The sequence below is a fragment of the Apis cerana genome, linkage group LG8, assembly GCF_029169275.1.
Source record: "Apis cerana isolate GH-2021 linkage group LG8, AcerK_1.0, whole genome shotgun sequence".
NCBI classification, from domain to species: Eukaryota; Metazoa; Arthropoda; class Insecta; order Hymenoptera; family Apidae; genus Apis; species Apis cerana.
Window position 1 is genome coordinate 5,135,530 of NC_083859.1, and position 25,509 is coordinate 5,161,038.

The 25,509-nt window shown below is 35.3% G+C and overlaps 2 protein-coding genes across 2 annotated transcripts in view; one reads left to right on the forward strand and one right to left on the reverse strand.

Annotated features, from left to right (window-relative positions):
- The window catches only part of LOC107995298 (apolipophorins), a 35,910-nt gene that overhangs the window by 7,865 nt on the left and 2,536 nt on the right, over positions 1-25,509 (reverse strand). Inside the window, exons 2-14 of the mRNA XM_017052701.3 lie at positions 10,712-10,744; positions 10,444-10,628; positions 9,739-9,921; positions 4,885-9,423; positions 4,018-4,524; positions 3,482-3,668; positions 3,180-3,396; positions 2,641-2,933; positions 2,365-2,559; positions 1,994-2,220; positions 1,340-1,832; positions 987-1,171; positions 692-912 (exon numbers count right to left, since the gene is read on the reverse strand). Coding sequence (XP_016908190.2) covers positions 692-912; positions 987-1,171; positions 1,340-1,832; positions 1,994-2,220; positions 2,365-2,559; positions 2,641-2,933; positions 3,180-3,396; positions 3,482-3,668; positions 4,018-4,524; positions 4,885-9,423; positions 9,739-9,921; positions 10,444-10,628; positions 10,712-10,744 — 7,465 coding nt within the window. The remainder of the gene's footprint in view (positions 1-691; positions 913-986; positions 1,172-1,339; positions 1,833-1,993; positions 2,221-2,364; positions 2,560-2,640; positions 2,934-3,179; positions 3,397-3,481; positions 3,669-4,017; positions 4,525-4,884; positions 9,424-9,738; positions 9,922-10,443; positions 10,629-10,711; positions 10,745-25,509) is intronic.
- Positions 9,822-25,509, forward strand: part of LOC107995299 (uncharacterized) — an 88,648-nt gene continuing 72,960 nt past the window's right edge. Inside the window, exon 1 of the mRNA XM_062078262.1 lies at positions 9,822-9,956. The gene's annotated coding sequence lies outside the window, so the exon portion shown is untranslated. The remainder of the gene's footprint in view (positions 9,957-25,509) is intronic.

Below are 25,509 nucleotides of genomic sequence, written 5' to 3' on the forward strand. Positions count from 1 at the left end.
CTTTATTGTTAATCCTCGAGTAATTTATCAGGTATTCTGATACAGTATCAGATTTTAAAATTATATAATTATTAATATAATAAATTGATAGTCTGAGAATCGATTATAAGTTTTTTTTCTCCCACGATTTTTATTTGTTATTATTTAAATATTATTTTTAAATTTCGTTATATGTTTGTTATATATTTTTTAATATCGTAATGCTTTATGCAATAAAATCTGGAATGTTGATAATATATATGATAAAATGTAGTACTGTATATACATACAGGGTGTCCTGGATTTTTTCCGCCATTTGATGCCCACATATTCTATGAGTAAAAATAAGAAAAAAATGTCATATAATTTCAATTTGTTATTATTTCGTATTTTTCTTTTTTTATAAAATATTCATAAAATACTTATGCTTATATGACTTTCTTTTTCTTATTTTTACTCGAACAATGACTGCTGACTATGTCGAGATATCTCGCATAAAATATTCCATCTAATCATCTACATTATATCCTTAACTTATTTTATAGTAATATTTCAGAGGAATCAAAAAATATTTTTACAACGAACATTGTACAAAATTATCACGAACGTATAAGATAATTAGATAGTTCATTTTATGAGAAATATCTCGTGAAAAACATTATTATATAATTCCTCTTAATTACAAATAAAAATTTCGAAAAACAATACTTACAAGGTAACCTGAATTTCTTGGATAGTTTCATCGGCATTCATTTCTTCTTTCAACTTGTTCAACTCCTTTTCGTAATATTCTACAAGCGATTGGAAGCTCGGTTTTGCCTTTACCAGATGTTCCACAAAATCTGTACCTTCCGCTGACGTTTCGTCCAGTACGTATCCGTAAACGTCTTTCACTCCCTTAATAAAGTCGAGATTTCTGTTCTTGATAACTTTCTGGAAAAATTTAAATCATGCTTGATAACTTTTATCGTATAATCTTGTTACTCGTTGACGATCAGATTGCTTACTCCAAGTTCAGCTATATTATCCGTATTATAACCAAAGTCGGGTTTCAGGAATTGTTTTTCGTCCAAATTGACCAAAGCGTGGAAAAGATTCTTCTTCGCCCCATCTTTGAACCAATCCGCGTGAATCTCCGCCAATTGACCAAGGACCATTTGACCATTGAGCACTGCTTTGTTGTTAGGATTGTCTGAAATCAATGAAGCATTTAAATGATATATTAAAAAAGATTAAGTGAAAACACGATGGAATTATAGAACATAGGGTTAGTTATTTCCATTTACTGACGAATAATTTTGAATATTGTTATAAATTGATTTCAATTGAAATGGAGAAATACGTTATAACATGGACTCACTTTTAAGATAAGTTTCAAGTTTGAATCGATTGAAGTCATTCGCTTCGAAATTCAAAATCTGAGGTGTGTTGTCCAAAAGAGACAATTCCCTATTTACTTTTTGAGTGTTTCTCGTGATATCGAACTTCCAATTATCTTTGATCAGTTGTTTGTCAGGTAAAGTGACCAACAAGGAGACGTGATTAAAATCTGCAGAGTAGAGGGCGCCCAGTGTCTTTGGTTTCTGTTTAACGTTGTTGTAGGTGAAGAAACTTCCGAATCCTATTTGCTTTTTCGATATTGCCAAATGAGATTTCAAGTCGAGTTTCAATTGTTGACCACGGCTGTTCACTTCCACCAAACTGGTCACGTTCTGCCCGTCAGGGATTTGTTGCCGTTGCACGTTTGCCACGATAGAGATTTTCTGAGATCTTTTGGCGAACACGTCGATGTCCAAATTGGCATCCAACAGCTTGTCACCTCCGTAGTGAAGATATCCTTTCATCGATATGTCCTGAAAAAATATTTTTTCAACGTTTTATTTCACGCACGATCACGTACACAGATCGTTACGTTTTCTACTTTGAAAAAACAAATGTCGAGAAAAGAATATAAATATCAAGTATTCAAGTTTCGTTTTGTAATATATAATCAATTCATTCGATTATACGTTACCTTGTGCTGAGTTGGATACGTGAATTTCGTTTCTCCACTAACGGATAAGCTGTTCTTATCGACGTTTATGTCTCCAATGGCAGATAGACTGGTCTTTTCGGATGGTTTGTTCTTCTTGTCCAGATAAAGGGACATGTCCAATTTGTAGGCCGCGGTTTGTTTGGTCTTGGGCAGATCGTAGATCAGAATGAGAGCCACTTGACGTGAGGGCAGAGTCAAGATGGTAGCTGCAATCAAATGTAATAAAAATGTAATACGATCTATTCTATCTCTATAATCGAGCATTATTGGCATAAAAATGGAGGGAAGAAATTTCTCGTTTCACTTCGATGATCGTATAAATTATTTCAAGAATTATTTTCTATTCTCACCTGCTTCTTTGGGATGAATATAAGCTTGATAAGTGTATTCAGTCTTGTCTTTAGAGGAATGTAGATAGAGATTGGTTGTGTGATCGAATATCGGGTTTCTGAACTCTGTATTGGTCTTCAGACCAAATTCGACGGGTACGTTGAACTTTTTCAGATCGACTTCCACCGTCACCTGATGTTTCAATAGAGTTTTCTCTGAAAGGAAAGAGATCCCCATTGAAAATTACATCATGAAATTGCATTAATTGTTAAAAATTAATATACGAGAATAGTCACTTTCGACATTGAGGATCGATTGAAGCTTGAACTGAGCGCAATCCTTGTTCTGCTCGCAATAGCTGTTGAAGAGATGTAACTCCTTGTTAGAGAGTTTTAGTTCACCCACTATGGCGGATGGACCTAGGTTGGCGTTCAAAACTATCGCAACACCCGTCTCACCGTCTTTTTCTTGAGTTAATCGTTGACGGGTGTATTTGAAGGATGAGCTTCTTGTATTATCGCCAACTTTTAAATTTCCATTACCTTCTACCACGATCTTTCCATCCTCATCGCGATGCTTGTAGCTTGTGCTGGATATACGTGTAATTTTAATTAATGTGATATTATTTTAGAATGATTCTAAATAATTGTAAAAAATGATAATTCTAAAGATTTTTTTTTTTTGATATTTTCTATTATATGATTTTATAAAAATGTGACTTAAAATAATTCGATTGTGTTTCTTTGTAAAGTTTCCATTCAGATTTATATATATATATATATTTTTAATAATTTTCGATTACTTCACTGCATGCGTTTTTAATATAAGATAGTACCTTCCAGTTACAATATTCTTGTCATCGCTGGTGACAGTGATGGAGATGCTCTTTCCATTCTTAGCTGTTGGTTGGTTGGCTATTTCAGCATGGATATTACGGTGTTTGGCCTTGTCGCTGTCAAAGTTCGCTTTGATCACGAAATTATCGACACTTTCGAGATTCACGTGAGCGTCAGCCTTTGCAAATCCTTTAGGTGTGTCCACTTTCCATTCACCTGCGATATAAGAGTATAACGATGTAGAGAAATTGGATAATTTTTAAATCAATCTTTTATGTCTTTTGATGTAGCGTTGAATTACCTTTGTATTCTTTGTCGTTGAGTTTTTGGAATTTGGAAAGGATTTCAGTTTTCCCTGTTGGGCATATAGTCGTCACATGGAACAGATTGTTGGAATCCAGATATTGGATTTCACTGACTAGGGAGTGTTTGGCACCATCGGCATCGATTTTGCTGTCGATTGTCAACTTGTTCTCGTCTTTAAATCTCTATAGAATGTAAAATGAAATAAGAAATCAATTCAGAGAGATTCCATTCGGGTTTTAACCGAATTTTAATTCTCAATCTTTTCATAAATGCTAAAAAGACTAAAATTTTTCTTAATTTTTCTTCCCCAAAAAATTTGTTCCAAGAAAACTAATCTTCTTCTGTCTATCATTTAATTATAAAAAAAGGAAAGGATGTTAATATTTTTATTGATTTCTGAGAGAATAACTGTATTACTTTAATTACTTTAATATTGGAAAGAACATTTCTAATATTGTGACAGAAATTTTATATGAATTTTTATGACGAATTATTTATTAATATTTTTATATGATAAAAAGAAAAAAATACCTTATAAACAAGTTGCAAATCAACGTTGTTCAATTTCTCGAATTTTAAATTGCCTTTGGCCTTGAGATTGACGGTAGCTACAGAGGGAAGGTATTCGTTGTCAGATCTGAGTGAAAGTGTTTTGCTACCATATTGCCCATCCAGAACGAGTGTAGCTGATTTTTTCTCAGGTGTGGGATCGTACTTGTAACTGCCCGACAATTGGACAGGCGACAAATCAAGAATATTCATATTGAGCTTCCCTTTACCCTCGCTAGGACTTTCCAAATTTTTATTCATTCCTATCAATTCCAACTCCTTGCTCAACTCGATCTTTCGATCGGTATTGTACGTCAACTTCACGGTTCCTGAAGATTTAAAGAGATCCTTCTCGTTAGAGTCCAACAAACTCGAAACGAGTTCGAGTTTCAAATTCTTCAAATTCTCGCTCGGCAATTTCATGTCCCAAACAGCGTCTATTTTGCAAGGTTTATCAATATTGTTCCCTTTTCTCACGTTCACGTTGCTCTATAAGAATAGAAGGATAAAAATTTAAGAAGATCGATAGATTAACTCTATATAATAATTCCACGTGACTTTACAACGAGTGATTAAAATATTCTGAATTTTATCTATCTCATAATATATATAGACGGGAGAATTTTTTGTTTTTTTTTAAATTTTGACTCAATCTTACGTTCACCTTATACATTATAAATTATAAATTTCATCCTTGTTTTTCTTCTAGATTTCTTTTTAAAAATATTCATTAAATTAACGTTACACTCACGTGAATGATCGATAAGAATTTAAATTCCCGATTGATCGAATCGCAATCTAGAAGATATACAGAAATATAAAATAAGAAAAAGGCCAATAATTTCTCACCGTTAACGAGACGTCATCCCCGAAAGATGATTTGACGTTATGCGATCCCTCGTTATCGCTGCCTTGGTTGCGATATTGGAATTGCAGTTTCTTAGGAATACTAGATCCTCCCAACTCGATATTCACCTCCCTCTGTTTCTTGTTGTCAGGCAGAATCAAGTTCTTTCCAATCACCGCGATCTGCACGTCGTTGCCGTTCGTGTTCACGAACTTTAACTGACTGTTACCTTGGAACGTGATCGTGTTCACGTCAAGATCCTGCACGTTCCCGTTGTACGATAACGATCTGGACGGTCCTCCCTTCTGCTCGTAGTCCGTCAATTTACTGGCCACCTGTATGTCGTACTTGGCATCCTTTTTCACGGAATTACGTTTCCCTTTGTACACGAGGTGACGTCCGTTCGGCAGAGTAACGTCCACCTCCACTTCGAGCTGGCCATTGTTCAACGTGCCTTGCATACTACCCTTCCCGTTCAATTCCAATTTCTTATCCACGATTTCCAATATATTCTTCGTATCCACGGACGTTTTGGTGATGTCCGACGTGGTGGACAGTTTCACCCGTTTATTGGGATCTTTGCTAGCGTCGTAGAGAAGCACGAGCTCGCCCACATGTTTGGATCCGCTGACTGTCAGAGAGCCGGTAGCTTGGATCTTTCGATCGATCTTCGGGACATCGACGTCCAATTTCGCGTTCCCTTTACCGTTTTGGTAAGAGTACTGGCCGTTTGCCGCCAGATAATTCTTCAAGTTGAGTACCAAAGCGCCGCTCGGGTTAGGGGAACGTTTGTTCTTCAAATCGAATTCGATGTAGCTCACGTCGTTCACTTTAGCGTTAAGTAGGGCGTTGAGCGATTGAGGATTCGATTCCAGGACAGTGTTAATCTTCACCTTCTTCCCATTTAAATTCGCGTCCCCGTCCAGTTGCAAGTTAACATTGTTCTTGTTTATATTGCAGAGCACAAGCGCGTCGGCGGTATACTTACCGCCCGGCTTCAACTCGAGGGAATTGGAGAATTGACTCTTCTGCCCGTCCAGAACCTTTCGCTTGGCCTTCAACTCGAACCCGTTCTCCATTAATTCAGCCTCGAATTCGACCTCGTAATCGCCGGGCTTCTCCATCCCTACTTTGGCAGACAATTCCGTACCGAAGTTGAACTTCTTGTACTTCAATTCGAGATCGCTGCTGACCGATTTTTGGGTCAATTCTCCCTCGTATTTTAATTTCAAATTTACGATAGGATAGGTGAGCTCGTTGGATACGGATAGGAGCAATTCCTTGTTGTTCAGCTTGTAAACCGCTTTCTGCGTCAAGGAGAGACGATTCGTCTGAGAGTTTGGATCAGGACCGTGGACGAAAAAGAATTTGTTCTCCAAGTTGTTGTCGGCCTTCTTCAAATGCCAGTTCAGGTTGAAACCGATGTTGGGATCGCTGGACGGCATGGCGGACACTGTGAGCCTGTGATCACCTTTGGAAGACTGGCCATCCAGTTTGAAGGCCAGATTTTTGTCCCCGTAACCGATGTTCGTGTCCACGTTAACGCTGTTGCTGGTCCACGTTATGGGGCCGTCAATCACGACCAACTTTTGACCATTGAGCACGACCGCCACCTTTTCGAGCTTGAACTTTTTGCCATCTTGATTGTCGGTAACGTCCACGCTACCGTCCAGATAATACTGTTGCCCCGGGGGAAGACCAGTTTTCGAACTGGCCAATTTTTCAATGTGCTCGGGCACTCTGTACTCCATGATGGGTTTGTACTTGATCCCGCTAGCCAATATACCAATACGGCCGTAATACTCCATCTGATCGTGGTTAATAATTATAGTCAATGTACGTTCTTGAGCATTGTTCTTCAGTACAGCTTCCGCGGAAGCTTTCTTGAAGGGCGTGTCCAGGGATCCCTTCACGTACATGTTCGGATGTTGCATGCTGGATTCCAAAAGAAGGGCCATCCGCCTGTTCATCTTACTGTTGGGCGTGTCCAGAAGAATTTCGAAGGAACGCTTGTTCGTCTCTACATTGTTATTGGCGAAGATTTTGAAGTGATACTTGTTCACATCGTTGTTCTCCACCTTGACGGCGAACTTGGCCGGCCCGTTAAGGGGGAACAAAGGTCTCTGGTCGCTCGAGTCGTCGTAAGGATACGAGATCTTCCCGCAAACGGTCAACCCGAGATACGAGGACAGTTGTTCGAAACAGTCGGCGTATTCCTTGTTCTTCCCGAATTTGGGTGCAACGTCGCCCTTCGGTGTTGAGAACAATACTTCGCTGCTGACGCTGATCACTTCCTGTTTCTTCTTTGGGATACCGATGTTCACGTCGATACCAGTTCCGTCCAATAGAGACACGGATACGTCCGTGCTGGTGCTGGTGTGAAGGGTACCGATTATCTTCATTCCGGACTCGACACCCGGTGCCTGTACGGTCATACTTCCCGCGAGCCTGATGGAAACGCTCGGTTCAACAGCGAGGCGGAAGTTGACGTTCTTCGGATCCTTCAGTGCCGACTTCAAATCGAATTTCCCTTGGGTTTTCAGGCGAAGTGCACTGGTTCCGGTGAGGCCGAGACTCAAAGCAGTCCCCAAATTGGTCGGGTACACTAGTTCGTTGTCAAGGAATTGAAGGTAATTCTCGAGATCGGATTTCAAATTCTTGGTAACGTCGAATCCTTTTTCCAGATTGTCGAACAGTTTGTCGATTACGGCTTCGGGGGTCAATTTGCTATCCTCGCCTTGGTAGCTCAGGTACGCGTACTCGACGCCGAACAGCTTGACGGACAAGTCGACGTCGAGGTCCTGGTCGACCTCGTTGCTCCTCAAACGCACGTTCTTCGCGAATCTGTCCAAATCTCCCTGTCTCACCTCCCGTTTACCGCGCACCACTTTCTCGAATCTTTCCCTCGCGTATTTACGAAGCTTGTTCACCTCATTCGCCCTGCTCTTCAAATCCTCTTCCAGATCGTTCTCCCAAATCTTGCCCTTGGGGCCCAAATAGTGCTCCAGTAATCTGTCCAAGTTCTCCACGCGCGTGTTCAATTCGAGGAAATTGAAATTTTTCCCGAACAACTCAACGGTCATGTTCAGATTAGCGGAACGTGGGACGAAACTGTTCTGACTGTATATAACGTTGCTGTCCACTGTTGAGCCCAATCCCAACGAGTCGATCTTGTACGACAATTCGTTGTTGAAGGAGTATTTGCGGAAATCTTCCGGGAATTTGACGCGAGGTTTGATCAATCCAAATTGATTCTTGGCGTTCAACTTGCTCGGATCTGTGGACGCTCTAAGATTCCTCAGGTGGGTCTGGATGAACGATCCGACTTGATTCACCGTCTCCTTGTCCAACACCTCTTTCAATTGATTGGCCGCATGCGGGCACGGGCATGCGACCAACGAGAGATACGTGTTGATCCTGATTTCGCTGTCCTCCTCCCGATCGGCCAACACTTTGAATATCACGTTCTTCCACTTCATCGAGCATCTGGTGGGCAGGGCCTGGATCGCAGCTACTCGAACCCGATTTCGCACGTTCTTGTCGGCGGCTATGTTGGCCAATTTTTGCAGAGTCGCGTCGTCCAGGAACTGGCTGTTACCCAGGGCTTTGAGGGCGGAAATGATCAAGTTCTCCTGCTCCCTGCTCTTCGCCTTCCCGTTCCCCACTTTCTCGCGTATCTTGTGCACCGCCTGCTTTATCTCGTTCACGTTCTCGCACGAATTTTGCTGGCAGTATCTGCCGATCACCTGACCGACACCGAGATAACCGAGCCGAGGTAGATCGGGCTGGTCCAACAGGGATGCGACCACCGTCACGGACGGAAGGTGCACATGGCGTATAAGAGCGAGGCTTCCAGCGTAGAAGAGGAGAGTCTGGACGTTGGTCAGTTCCTTGTTCTTGATCAATTCCACCCCGACCTCGGCCGCCTCGCCGGTCCTAGCGCGGAACAGAGCGTCGAGGAACAGTTTCTGATCCTCTTTGTCCCCGGAACGAACCTTCTGGTACACGGACATGATGTCGTTCTTGCCGCTTACCCTGAGAACCTTCACCAGATCGGCGAATTTACTGGCTGCCTCCGGCCTCACGCCCCCTGCCACCTCGGCCTTGGCGGCTTTCAACGCGTTGCCAACCGCCTCCGCGGATGATTTCAACACCGGCTGCGGGGATTCGAAGATTATGGACTTGGGTTGGGACACGGTTACGGTCGGGTTGTCTGCCTTCTCGCTCTTCAACGTCAATGTCGTTTCCACGTTCGTGCTCGCGCCGGCGTGTCCATTGCTGAACGGCCTAAGCGTGTACTGCTCCTTTGAGACCGCTTTGTTCAGAATGCCGCGTTTGAAACGTTGCTCGATCGATTGCTGCGAGCCGAGAAGAGGAGACGATTTCACGCCTGCTTCCGCGTCCATGTTTCCAAATACGAGGCCCTGGTTCACGTTCTCGCGGTACGCGCACGCGGCGAGGTTTCTGTTCTTATTCACGATCAGAGAATCACCTTCCTTGCGGAAATTGAACTCCGTTGGACACGTTCCCATCACGTCGGTCTAAACATGGAATTAAATTTTTTTTTACCATCTTTCAATTTCAGCGAAGTGGTTGAAATTTGTGTTGAAATCAATCTTTGAGTATTTATAAAGAAATTCTTTCAATTACACGCGATTGGATCAATTGAAACAAATTAAATTGTTAATTTAATTGACAGAAAATAAATATCGGATTGTCTTGGGTTATTCGATTCTTGAGAGAGACAGTTTGCGACGTAACGATCAAGGCAACAAGGATTTAATTATGTGAGATATTAATCTTCGAATTACTTTGAATAACGTCGAGTTGTTAAAATTGTTTCAGGTTTCACGAACCTCGTGGTGTGTCGTTGAACCGCTATCTTGCATAATGGCCGATTGGAACATGGAGACAACTGCTCTTTTGATGTTGAGGGATGCTTGGGAATCACCTGGCTCGGTGCAGAGCTGAGTGTCGATGTGGCCATCGTGGTAATTGAATTGGACTGCGTGCTGTTCGATTTCTGGGATCAACGGTGGCTGAAATGTATATTTATTCATCAGTACATCAGACTGTAAGTACTATTTTATTTTAATTTCAGTTTAGAAAAAAAAGAAAATGTTATATAAAGTTATATAAAATCATCGAAATTTTTAATTTTCGAAATCAATTCGAGTTTTATTACACACGCTTTGATGTTTCGTTTGCGTGACTTTGCGTAGTTAAAGTACGCAAATGGTATTTAATTAGTAAATTTTTAAATATACGTATAATTTTCATATCAAAGATTACTTTTCGCCGATGAAGAACGTGAAGGTTGTATTATAAAATTTAATAATAATGGTTCCATTCTTTCTTTTAATAAATTTTTCCTAGCGCGAAAGAACTATAAAACTATCAAAGTGTTGGGAGGAAAAAAAGTAAAAGTAAAAGTTTGAACCTATGAAACTGTTCTTTTGATACTTTGACTCTGTAAAGTGATTCCTGATAAAAGGGAAAAAAAATGTTAATTATGTCAATCAGAGTGGAAAAAACGAGAGAAAGATTTTAAAACATTTTACCGCTCCGTTGATCTTGACGTTCTTCAACCGTAGTTGATTAATGCAATCCGGTTTCACGGACAATTCCACGGTGGCTGATAGTTTAAGGGACGCATCTCCTTGCGCATCGGTGATAGATGTCACCGACAACCCTTCCAAATTATACACATACGTGCGCCCTTCCTGATACGCCTTGCTTTGGTGCACTATTTCAGAAAAAGCAAATACGTTGTTACACGATTCGTAGATTTTATTAAGAATTAAGAATCAGCTCGAATTGTACACTTACTTCCACGGCAACCGGTCACGCATGATGGCCGAGCTGAAACGAAAAATAAAAAAATAAGAATTATATAGAAAATGAAACCGTTCTCGAGATTAATTTAAAAAAAAAATTAGAAATAATTTAAAGATAGTTTAATATAGATTTTCTGTCGAAACTATAGGATATTAAAATATTAAAGAAATGATGGAAATTTTATAAAAATATTTCTCTCGTTTAAATAGAAAAATTAAAGAAGAAAAATCTGCGATCGACCATTGTTAATTTTAATTGCTCTAACTTATCTCATCGCTGGACGTTGTTGGTCAATTTTGGTAACGATTTATAATGATCAATAAAAAGACGAGAGAGACAGAGTTGCATTGAATTGAACCGAGCCGGTTCTTAAAATGGCCACTTGAATTCGTCATTAACAAGGGGTCAATAGTTGGCCAGATCGAGATTTGTTTCGACGTCGCATAAACACATATCCAGCGCATAATAATATATAACAGCATAATAACCAATGAGAATTATCCCAATCACCCCAATAATAGAGTAATAACGATATTAATCGTTAACGTAATTGACGAATAATATAATACAATATAATATATATATATAACAAGCAATGTGGAAACAAAATCGAAATTTCGAAAAGTAGCAAGATATATTCGCTCGATTGATTCCACGTTATAATTAATTTTCAATTAATTATCAAACATTGATTAATATCGATTTACGAATTCAGCTTTGAAAATTAGATTAATATTTAATCTTTTAAACATCTCATCGATAAATAATCCCAATATATAATCTAACACGGTGCAATACAGATCCGCCAAGCTTAACAAGCTTGCTGATTAAATTTTAATCGAACCAATGTTCAATTAAAATTAAACTTTCAATTAACAGCTGATAGAGAAGTTCCGTTGTAATAACCATCGACACGTTCCACTCGTAAACTTCGAGGAAATCCAACCAATCCTTTTAATCGACCGTTTTTTATATGCAACAAATAGAATACGTGAGGATCTATGAGATGTGATTACGGTGCGTGACGAACCTCGAACGGTTAATCCGTCTTTTGTATTTAATCGACTTTTCTATTTAATCGAGTCTTCAGACTCCCTCGAGGGCCGTTTTCTCCTTCTTACCTTACCGTGCCACGCAATGAAAGTTTTGCGTCGTTGAAGGATTTCGGCACGTGACGCGAAATCCAGACCGGTCCCGAGCCCAGACCTGATAAATTGGCTCGAAACGGGGGGAGAAAAAACCCCTCTCTTTGCTCCTCGAAATTCAGAATCTGTTCGACAGTCATCCTCGAATATATCCCCGAATATCTCCGGATTATCGGAGGCCACCACCATATTGTCCCCCCCTCTCCATGATATTTCGGATTCAAGCAGGGTATCTCGATAGTTTGCCTGATAGATTGGGGCGGGATAGTGTTGCTGACATAGCGATCTCACATCTGCCATCCCCTTTACCGAAGTTAAACGACTCGAGAAACGTGTTTCTCGGGTTATCAACGTGAGACGATAGATATTTTCGTATGCATTCCGTGGTAACCTTAGCGAGAAAAATTCTTCTATCCGAGGAATCGTGAAGGAATCGTGCGTGTATACATATTACGTGGAATATATTTTCGAAATATTATAAAAGTTATTTTGGAAATAAATTTTCTTTTTTTTACTATTTTATTTTTGCGCGAAGAGGTTCTTCGAATTGGAATATTGAATAATTTATGAATATGTTGGTTCGAAAAAAGTGAAATATCAAAGTTTTTCATGTACTTTTTTTCACGACCTTTCCCTGTATTTTTTCGATCATTCGTAATCTATGTTTTAATTATTATATTAGGGATAAATTATGCGTGTTCTTTCGTGGTGAATGGAAATTCATGATTAAAAAAGTTGTGAAAAATGACTCGTTAAAACTGTTGACTTGAAATATTTGATACTTGACGAGCGCACGATAATATTAATAATTAATGGTCTAAAAATAATTAAGAAAACGATAATAGAAAAATTATTCTAAAAATCTCCTCGAAAATTTATTAGACCAACGTGTACGGGTAGAATTAAAATTTGTTTCGAAAAAAACTCGGTCAGCCCTTAAAAAAAATTAAAAGAGGAGAACTTTTTTTTCTTTCCTAAGACTCATTAAAGTGTCGTGATGCATGTAAAAGATAACTTGGTAAACGATATAGAAAATATGCACGGTGAATGTTTATGAAAAGTTTCGTGTTTAAGAAGCTTCTATCATCGAGCCACTTTATCCCGTTTTTATACACTATTTAGATTTTTACCAGATAATAATGTAGAAAGTGGATAACGTCGTAGAAAAATGCACGCGCAGAAGGCTCACAGAGGCTTCATTTGCTCGAGAACTTTTTAATAAATCTTGTCTTATCGAGCCTCTTTTATTACTATCTATTGTCCTTTCTATTTGTACAATTTTCTTGTTCTTTTGACGAGTTGATACTTTAAATAAATAATAATATTTTAAATTTTTTAACGTTCAATCGTTAAAATATTTCAAATAATAAAATTAAAATTTAAAAATTTAATTCAAAAATGTATTTAAATTTCAATTTTTTAAAACTCTTTTTTAATAGTTAATTATTCAATTAATTATTTGGAATTCTGTAGAAATGTAAACATTTATTCATTTTTTAATTATTCATTTAATATTCCATACCCTTTGACGTTTAAATAAATAAAATGTAAATTTGTTTACCCTTAGGATCTCAAGCACAACAACTTTCTCAATTGAATATTTTACAATATCTTTTTTCCCGATGAAATTTCTCTCTTATGTTAAATTGTTTTTCAAAATCAAAAAGTATTTAATAAATACCAATATCAACTTCAAATATTTCTAAATACATTTAGAATGCTTAATTTTCGAAAAATCTCTGTTTTGAAACTCTTCACGTAGACTTCTGAAATTAATAAAGACCAATCATTCGAATGATGAAAAATATTAAAATTAATAAGTAAACCTTAATATTTTGATAGTTAAATAATCATTAATTAAATATTAATAAATATTAACACTGAAATACTTTTCGCGAGCATAGTAAATCAAATCTTCGATACTTTTCTTTCGTTCGATCGATCGAATAATATTATAACACGCATATCGAATCGGTATCGTTTGCTTTCGAAGACCGCAAAAAAAAATCTACGTGACCGATGATTTATTCGTTCATCGCCGGCAAAAAGACCACAAGAAAAAATCTTATTGACTCGTTTTATAATCCATTACATTTTTTCGCGCGCCGTTGATTAGCCTTAAGGGGGGGAAAGAACGATGTATTTGTGCAGAACAGGCCTGAACCTCGTAGTAAGGTCGCGTCGATAATGTGATAATCGCTGACTCCGGTGACCCCCGATCTTGAAACGTTTATTTTTAGTCGATTCGATGGGTGCGTGGCTCGGAAATTAGGTACTTTAGAAATTGCAACGATATTGTCTATGAAATTTTAAGCTGCTTGCCACGTTACTGTTGCAATTGCAATTTTATTTCAATATTAAGATGTTCGTGTAATATATTGTAATTTTCTAATATTTTATAGATATCGTATATCGTAATTTTTTAGGATATTGCAATATTCTAATATCGAAATCAATTCGATAAGGATTCTAGATTTATTTATTTTTTTTAACTCTCGTTCTCTTCTCGTTCTCAATCTCAGGATTGAGCGAAATACCAGATTTTAAATTGTTGAGAGCACTGATGCAAGCGTATTACAAGAAACTTTATTTTCTTGTTGTCGAGATTTGAATATAAGATGCAAAAAAAAAAAAAAAGGATAATAATAACGTCCTCTGATTCTTTTTTTTTTTTCCCCTCGTTCTTCTCCTCGTTTGTGATTTAATAATAATAAGAACAATTTTTAGAATACAGAGAATTATTTTCGTACGGCATTATGCCGGCAACGTCCACGTGAAGTAAGTAACACAACATCGGTGCTCTTTTGTAAGAAAGGTCATGATAAATTACGATAAAGAGTCCTCCGGACTTGTGAACGTTTCCTGTCACGTAGTGCTTCGCCATTTCTCCTTTTTACCGGATCCAGATTGGATTTAGCTCGAATGGAGTTTGCTGGTCACACAGAAGATTGAAATTAATACCGATCCTCGTACAGGTTCAATCCTATTGGTTGATCGTGTTATCCAGATCAGAATTATCGTAGGGGAAAAAAAATCGAGTCGTCTCCACTTCGTCGTTATCAATACTTGTCTTTTTAAACCATTTTTATCCTGACTGAAACTGCTTGAAATATAATGCGATTTTCTTAAAGATAATGGATAAAATTTATTTATTGATTAAATTCATCAAAGAAATCGAAATAATATAATATACCTTAATACGAATTAATTATTTGTCTTTAACTATTTTATATAAGAAAAATTCATCTTATCTTATTATTTGTTCAATTTTAAAATTTATTTTATCATATTTAATATTTTAGAGAGACTCGAGATAAATTTTTCTGAAACATTTGATATTATTATAATTAGAGAAATTTCTATAATTAAATTACTATATTTCGTTAAAATTTATATAAAAGAAAGGATGTTTTCACTTATGCGTTCTTGATTTTTTAAAACTCTTTATAAAACGTGCATAAATCTGCATATTCTGTAAAAATATTTTACTTCCCCTCGAGAGAATTATTCTTGTTTTGCTCGATACGTTTGAATCATTATAGTTGATACTATATGACAGTAAATCAAACAGGGGAATGACTTTTTCATTGTTTCATAACGTTTATAATTTTTTATCGAACAGATAACTTATTTTCGACGAGTTATCGTGCTCCTTAAATAAAACTACTGCCGTTTTATTATAAAATTTTTAGAAAGGATAAGACTCGACAAACACCTCAAAATATCGATTGATCAACATTCGAAATCTAATTTCCTATTCTCTTTTTAAAAAATTCATCATTTTAATTAAAATCTTCCTCGATTATTGTTTGACGTGACATACATTTGTTCGAAATTCTATTCTATCCGACAATTTATTTAATTCCAAAACTTTGAAATTTTATTAAAAATACATTTCGTGTACTTCCTCTTATGAATTTAAATTTTCCTGCACAACTTCCTAAATCCCACGCACTAATTCTAAAATTTAAGATTTTCTCAATTCCGTTATTTTCCCTCTCCACTTTTCACGCAATACAATACAAATTCATTTCGACCCCAATTCACACTCTCCGAACAGAATATGATACAAAGCAAAAGAATTTTATCAATAAAACCTTTCAACGAACCTAATAATCTCGAAATTTCTGGTTTTGCACAACGTTCAGCAATAAGCCGCGAATCCTGGTCAATTTTCCTCTTCAGAAAATTCAGACGCAATCTCAAAACTAAATGAAACGATCCTTACCTCCAAAAGAATCTCGAGGCTTCTGTCGAGTTTCGAGCGAGCGGCAGAGACCTCGTAATGGGGCGGCAAATTAAATCGGTCAGACCACAATCGCAATTTCTCTCTCTCTCTCTCTTTCTCTCTCTCTTTTTATCAATCTCTCTCTCAATCTCTCTTTCTCTCCTCTTCCATTATCCGATTATCAGAGATTCGCCATTTGGTGTCGCGTAATCGCTCCCGGATCGTGAATGAAAATTGCAAGTGTCACGAGTGCTCGAAATTTCAGCTCTGTGGAAATGTCTCTCGTTTCACTGTTTCACGTGATGGTGGAATAAATAATAATATCGATTCAATAGAAACATTCGAATTCGTTCGTGATAGAAATACGTTGCGTGACAGAGACAGGGTTCGATGGGATGGTATCATTTTTAAAAATGATGGATTTTGTACGAATTTTGTATAAGATTAAGAAAGAGAAAATTATGAATTTGATTCTTATTGCATTCAGAATTGGATAATTCGTTTGTGATAAATTTTCTCGCTACACAGGTTCTATTTAAGAGGGATGGAAATCTTTAAATTTTTCTCATTATATTTCGATTCTGCCATTTTATTATTGTTCTTATGAATATTCTAAAATGAGTAGTTACTTAAAAGATTCATATGTTGAACTTAATGATTTATTCATTTGGGGATACCTAAATTTTCTTACTATATTATTCCATTTCTGTTATGTTAAATATTTATTTCTATTTGATTTTTATGCATTGTTGCAAGCTATTTAGTAACTTAGAACACTCTTCATTCGCATTTTCAGCTAAATAATTTATTTTTATCCTCTAGGGAAATTTCTAAATTTTCTAAATGTTATACTCCATTTTCATTATTTAAAAGAGATCGTCTTATTCATGCGAAACACGTAATACGTAAAATTGAGCTGGCTTTATTCATCTTTGATTCCATGATTACGGTGGTTTCTGTTTAAGAAACGACCCAGTTAACAGGTTGAGCACTATGACCGCGTATATGCGACCGGTGAATGTCGTCAGTGTGGGCTATGGACGTGCTCGAGGTAGCACGAGGAAGCACGTTTTATCTATTTCACGTAATAGTGATTTTACGTAATAGGAAAGTAACAGCTTAAACGTTTCTGTTATATCTGATCGATATTTTACACAAAGGATAAGTATCTCGATGATGGTCATCACGAATATCGTGCGATATTTCTATAAAAGATATTTAGGTTCAATCATTTAGATTAATATAAAATACGAAACGGAATAATAATTTCTTATATTGAGCAAAATATAAATTTCCAAGTCTCTTTCGAGTATGTGATATTCATTATTTTTACAATAAAACAATATATATTTTTATCCAAGTCTTTCTCTAAAATCTAAAATGAACGTAATCTGCAACAAATTTAAAATTGTGATTTAAGTTTAAAAGTTTTCTAATGTATCAAACGTTACATAGAACATGGGATAAAATGGCGATCTGTTCGGTTCGAATTCGATCTTTTCCCGTAACCATTCTAAGATTTTGTACCAGAATGATGTATAATGACAACGCAACCGAGCTTATATCGTATCTCGTCTGTTTTATTGGGAAGTAGGGACGTTCAGATCAAATCAATTTACCAAATGTCCGGTTGAACATGGGGGACCTGTAATCGTTTCAATGATATAGACCTCGTTCCAGCCGGTTATGTACCGCGAGATACCGTGTATTAGCGGCCCAGGGTGATTTTAGGTACTCTTAATACCGTGTCGAACAAACAATTACCATGAATTTAGCCCTAATCACGATATTGCCGCTACTTTTTGACGAGGAATCATCGATTAACATTCATTTCTAAGGGGAGCGGAGACCATTCAGTTTCCAAATCGCTCTTTTAGAATTGTGTTTCGATTCAGGATTTCAGGAAAAAGAATATTTATATTTTTTTGTTGAGTTTTAAATAATTAAAGTATCTTCTAATTTTGTTATATTATAATTTTTGTATTGATAAGAAAATATAGAATTAAAAAATTGATAAAGGAGATGAAAAATTAAAGAAATTTCTAAATTTATCCAATTAATTTTCACGATTCAAAAGCGAAGGGAAACAAAATAAGTTTAAAGAATCAATTCTTGCAATTCAATCGACTGTTTCACGTAGACAGAGAGCAGCTTTTATCCAAATTATTTGCTCAAAAATAAATTACAACCCGCCTTCGTGGCTCCTCTATGTAGAGCTAAACGACTTCCTTAAGGATAAAGTCGGAATAAGAATAATCAAAGGGAAGTGAACATCTTCGAGGCGATACCATTTACGAGCCACTTTATCGATTAACTATTTCTGGGCGATGTGTCTTCATTAACGGAATTATAGCCGTTTAAAACGAAAGTTAGGTTAGATTGTGAGGGTAACCCCTCGTGCGCACGAAGCTTTCTACCCGTAATTTACACCACTTATAATTCCCGTGATACATTGTTCCCAGCTTTCACGTGTTCATCGCGTGGAAAGGTACCGCAACGGGGCTGCAACATCCGCTTATCGCGGCTGCAATTATCTCAAGCCGAGGATGTAGTCTGCCTGCCGCCATCGAAAATTCATTTCTACCGTCACTCGAGACGCTCTTAAGCGGTCCACTGTCTTCCCGTCGGATTTTCCACGCGATTTCCTCCCCTCCCCCGCGATCTCTGTGAAAATGGCAAGAACGTGGGAAGAACGGAATTCACGTAGATGGGGATTTTCTTCGAAATGTTATATCTGAGGGATTATTTGTCAGAGAAACGAGTTTCAAAAGTTAATGGCTAATTTCGACTCTTTCGATTTTTTTACAAACTTGTTATTCAGAGAGATTTCTTGGTAATTTCTTTTTTTTCAGAAGGATGTTTTTCGTTGCAAAGGGTGTGCAAATGTGAGAAACATTCGAAGGAGAATTAATTAGAAATGATAGTTTAGTGATGATTGTGTAAAAAGTTTGTAAAAAAGGGAAACGAGTAGAGTGTACATGTAAAATGCGTATAAAAGAATTTCAAATGGATAAAGAAAATATATATATATGCTCCTTTAAAAGAGCAAGAGCGCAATAAATTATTGATCATTCGATTTAAGCTAAGGTTGAACTTGAGATTGAAATTTTTCCCGACCAAGTTAATCTTCGTTCAATATGGCGTCAAGTAGATCATGAGCTATGCTCCCCTCTCCCCAGCTTCTCTTTATTTCTTCATTTACTTTCAATTTATTCCCACGCGTATAACGTATATTTCCTCAATGGATTTCATATTTTAATAACATTGTACAATATTTTCATATAAAATTTTCATCGCCTTAGAGACGGGTTCATCAGTCTCAAATAACACGATTATTTATTATTTTTCTTTTTATTCCTCTCTAATTTATTATCTCTCTTTTCTTATTTTCGCAAGCAATATTTCCCAACAAAAAAAGTTTAAAGTTTCCGCTCTGGGAAACTTTTTCTATTCCCGAAACAGAGTCACAGTCGGAAGTGAATTTATTAGAAATTTCCATGAACTTGAAAATTAAAGTGCAACGAAGCTGGCACCCGTGACAAATTAATAATATTGTTTACATCGAAGTTGTAATATTCCGGCCCCTAACGCGCGAAAATAAAGTATATTTTCTTGATTCCACGGGGCTCGATAAATCGGTGGAGCAGGCACCATAGGGGAAATTCGATCCAGAGAGGTAATCATGACGGGTCGTATGATAACAGTTCCCCGCTGCACCACCGTTCACATTTATCCGGGACTAGTTTCGAACTGACCTTTCTAATTTTCCACGATCATATCTCGGAGGAAAGTGGAATTCTGATTAGCTCGAAATTACCGTCCGTGGAACGAAATTTTATGTGGTTGAATATTATGGGGTTAGCGTATTATGGGGGACCAGGTTTGCCCTTTCCGCTCCTTTTTGAAATTGGAATAATAAATTGTTAATTTCGCACTCTTATCCATTGTTTCATTTGTTTTCAAACGTATTAAATTATTCCACTATTCATATTTCCAATCATTTCTCTTTTGAAATTTCATGCATCTATTTTTATTCGCTTTTATCTCTCTCGTCTTTATATGTATAATATTAATATTATTCCAATTTTACAGACAGAAGTTTTTCTTGATATCTTTGATAATTCGAAGCAAGGTCGAGATAATAAAAAGAATTCGAAAATTATTTTTTTTATTATTTCCTTCGTTACTATTATTTCTCCTTTTATTCGAAATCGTTCTAAAAAATTTTCCGTTTAAATCAAAGACGCGTGTTTTCTTTGTTACTTCCTGTGTTTAAACCGTAAAGGAACAACGTATATATATATACACACATGTATATCATTTATATGTATATTCATTATAACGTAATCGTTTGAAAAAATATTTTCATACCGCAGTTCTAGTGTTTAAACCGGCACGAATTCTAACATTGTCTAACGTCTGCGGAAGTAGGACAATAATAACGACGACTGACCATTGGGTAATGATTCAAAGAACTCGCGGCCTAATCATTGTCCATCATCGTCCATCTAACTTCATCGACAATAGGACCGTGCAAAGTGGAGGAAGTCTCTGGATCATTGATCTCGGTGTTCGGTGTCACTCTTTTGTAAACAGTCGTTTAGACTTGAAGAAAGAGAGAAGTGACAGAAACCATTCGATTTCGAAGAATATACTGTTTATTTTGGGGAAAATTGCTAGTTTCGAAATCTTGGAAGTCTTCGATACCTAGCTTCGCGTGTCCTCAGAGACTCGACCCATTTCCTCCAATAGTATTCCATTTTCAAGATGGGACTTTGAAAAATTCACTCAACGATGCGTTCCTCTTCTACTTTTTTCCTTTCTTTTTTTGTTTCGATTAATATTTATTTCATCTTTTTTGTTTTATGCAATCTTTATTAGGTAAAAACTTAACCAATTTTGCTCTCCTTTCTAATAATGAAACGAAAATAAAATTTTATTTGAAGTGTAATATTTATTTGAAAAGGAAAAATTTTATAGGAATTTTATTAAAATTTAATTCGTAGTTACGTTATAGAATGAAAAACTTTTTCTTTTTTCAAAGATTTTATTCAAATATATTTTATTTTATCATAAACCTTATATTATATATCTTCTTAGATATATTATTATGGTCTTTTAAGAATATATTTAATAGGAGAAGATTAAACATTGGAATATATTTTATAAAAGTCGTGAATGTGTTTAGTTTTTAATTAAAAAGAAAAAACACACAGAAGAGACAAGATAGTTATTTACGATAATTTCTAGCAATAGTTAAGGAAATATTAATTATAGTTATTATTATGTTATTACGTTATGTTATTATATTATTATGTTATTCCATGTCAAGTGTCTCCACGGTCGTAAATTATTCGATATTATTGCCTGATAAATGTAGTGGTTTATACAGTGTTTTATGATCAACGCGGATGAAGATAGGAAACACGCAAGCTTGATGGCTTCGGGAAGCAAGACACGTTAAAAAAGCTTTTTTTCCTTGATGCATCGTTTCTAACTATTGTCAGGAAACACACACGTAAATCCATGACGGTAAGAATGTAATAATAAGTTAAATGTCACAGTGATAAGTTTTACTTCGAAATAAAATATTGAGCGGAGGATGGAAAACGAAAACTTTATATATATTTCTGTTATTACTCTATTATTTTTTCTTGAAAATGAAAGAATAATAATAAAAAGAATAAAAAGAATTCTTTTAAAGTTGATAAGAAAAATAACGAATACATAGAAAGTCAAAATTTTATTTATATATTTTTTGGAAAATGAGTCCTCTTTTTAATCTTAAAATCTTTTGAAAGTATTGAGAACAATTGAAAAAAGTTGAAATTACAAACTAATTAAAAAAAGTTAAATAGAAAAACAAAAAAATTACGAGTATTAATTAAGTAGACATTAATATTTAATTTTTAATTTATGGACGAAAATATTTAAACGTTAAATCGTAGATATTATTTGTTACTTATTACTCCTTTTGAATTTTCTTTCGAGGGAATTACCAATCGGTCTCAAAGTTCAGACCATGATCTCTATGATTCTGATTCGAAGTTGTTTGCAAAGATAAAAACTCGTAAGTTTACGGGGTCAAAGATAATCGTACGAATCGATTCTGCTATCTATGAAGCTTTAAAAATCTCTTAATACATTAGCCGATTTTCATATCTATGTTTACAGCTCATGAATTGCTAAAAATTTAACATTCATAATTCATAATTCAAAAATTCAATCATTCAACATTAATTATTAGACTAATCAAATATGTTTTATCAGCAACTTTTTCATATTATTTTCCCCATTTTTCATCTTCATTTAATTCCACGTCTTTCAATCTATACATTTATACATATAAGCTAATAAATAATCGATAATAAAGTTATGTACGATCTATCATAATTTGAGAAATCATATACATATTTGTTTTTGTATAATAAACAATCGTTCGAAAAAAATATAGGAAGATAATTCTTTCCAATAGATAAGAATGAAAATATATAACCAGTACAGAAATTAGAGTATAAGAAGAAACTGCTATGTGCCAAAGCCATAGACGCAGAATACTCTAGTAGCCATTAGTAGAGTATACTGACGTCCACTGTGACGCAGCTTGCTCTATGAATAGTCGCTGCAGTTAAACTAGAACAAACATAACAAAAGACGAAAACCAGTCATTAGAACTAACCAAATACCAGGATCTTTACAAAAGAAGAAGAAGAAGAAAAAGAAGAAGAAGAAAACGTACGTCAATTTTAAAATAATCGAACTAAAGGAAAAATTAGTGAAAGAAAAAAATCACTAGGGCTCTCTTTCACGAACGTAAGAATAAACTGGTATTTTTGGAAATCATTTAAATAAAAAATTATCAACTTTCTCCAAAAATATATAATAATAATAATAATAATAATGAAGAATTAATTAAAGAAATAAAGAATTTCATAAATATCAAATTGGCAAAAAAAAAATTGTATAACTTCAAACTTATCATCATATTAGTCAATTTAATTCAATTCAGCGTAGAAAGAGAATTCCTATTTGAATAGTAATGAAAAGAATGGACTAAAATCATAAAGTAATTTACTCATAACCGAATCCTATCTGTTGAAATTAATTTCGACATCGGTCTGTCTTGTTAATCTCTCCACGCTTGACACGACCAATAACCTTTTGACATCAAGAAGTGAAAGCTCATTGACCCTTTCTATCGTACGGAACATGTTTGATCGAGAAATTCACATAAGATTTATTAGAACTATCTATTAAAAATATATCTATCAAGTTCTTCTGCAAGTAATTTCGTTTTAAAAGAAAAGTAATAACATGCTTATTTTTAATTAATAAAGACTTTATATTAATTTATTTAGACTTTGCTATTTTGTAAATAGTGCAAAATAGACGATTTTATGTGAAAAAATATATAATAAATTTAATTATTCATTCATTTTTGCAAAAATTATCTATTATCTTGATAAAAATTCTATGATATTGTTTCGAGGAGTGGAAAGCGGAATAATAAATATATATTTGGATTTATTTCATCCAATAATCCATAAATTCAATATTCTAGACTAATAAATTTCTCCCTAATAAAACCCAAGATATCGATAAAAGGAAAAAAAAAAAATTTGTAACCCAAACCGAAGAAGCAAGTTCAAATATATATCGCAATATATCTCGTAAACTTGTTTTCATACCCTGGAATAATTCGCACGGTTCGAATTAAATATTGTCAAAAAAGAAATGGCGCCTATTCTCGTCGTCTTACCGGCCCCGATACTCGCGTTTCTGCAAAAAACTTTTATGCGAGATACGTATCTGCGAGGGTGGAACTTATTTACCTGGCACACAGAATTCCTCGGAGACTGCAAAGGGGTAGTTCCATGCATTTTAGAGACGGTCGGGACTAGCTGAATAAACTTCTACCTGAATTTCGTTGCTGCGTGAGGGTATACTCCTTCCCCTCATATTGTGAATGCCCGATACCTCTCCTCGCGTAAATTGAATTTATCGCAAAATATTTCGTCAAACCTTCCACTTCCTCTTCTATGAACCATTGTTACGAACGAAATTTTAGGCAAATCAATTGAACGCCTAATCGAGTGCCTCTGCTATCTGAGCTATCAATCTTATTACATGAATTGGAAATGTAAATTATCTTCTTTAATACGAAATAAAAAATTGTTTCATCAAACAGTTCAAAAAACTTTTTAAATTTTTGTCAATTTTCCTAAAAGAGAAGATAATTTCTAAATCTTTAATTCTTATTCGAAATTATTTCATCATATATATATATATATATATTATAGCATATAATTATATTGCAGAAAGATTACATATAATTAAGATACATATAATCGAAACACGAAGCAGATCTTAAAATGCGTTATTTTCTAGAAAAAAGAAACGAGTTCTATTCTAATTGAACGAGAAATCTGATGAGAATTAGGATAGAGTCGTATCGTGTGAAGAATCTTATACGAACAGCCTTGTTCTCCTACAAGTTCATATAAACAGAGTTCTACGTATATTTCACCGTCGTGTTTTGTCGCGCAGTAATGGAGGCCGGGAAAAAAAAGTTTTCACGAGACGACGTAACGAGTTTCAAGTTCGAGTGTATGGAGTTACGTCCCCGACACCCTGTGCGGCGTATGGCCACGTGAAAAATTGATGGATCATGATGGGGGCGTAGAGACGTTGTTTATCACGCCGTTAAAAAAAAAAAAAGAAAAAAAAAATGTTTTGGTCGTTGCATGGACACTGATGCGCGCGTTCCTATTCAAGGGAGGAAGTTGATAGGGATGTTGGGGTCGTTTCAAGCGTGAAGTTCAAGTGTCGCTTCAAAATTTGAAATTTCTCTGAAGAAGTATGCGAGTATTTCGAGAAATTGTTGATTTCAAGTAGAAAAGTATATTTCTTTTGAAAGTATCAGAATTAAAGGATTATATTATTATATTATTTAAATTTTCCAATATGTATTAAAGAGTATTAAGATATATGAAGTTGCATGTAATATATTATAGTATATTTTCTATATTAGTTAATCGTTTATAGTAAAAATAAAAGAAAGAGAAATTGAAATTAAGAACTGAGATAACTATATATATCAGATATATATATATATGTATATATGTATAATAAAATATATAATTCTGTTTCAATAATTTGCAATCATATTTTTACAAAATATTTTGAAAATTTTATTATCAATTTAACGAGATTAATATTTATTATGTCTTATTTTGATAAGGATGGAATTAAATTTAAATTGAGAAGAAACGATATAAAATAAATATTCGTAATCTCTTTTTTTTGAATTGGATTCAATTACCGGTGAAATTGAATTCGAAAATTTGAATTGAAATTCGTTTGATCACGAACAAACCTTCGTGTAAAATAGAGTTAACGAAGTTTTCGAGAGAATT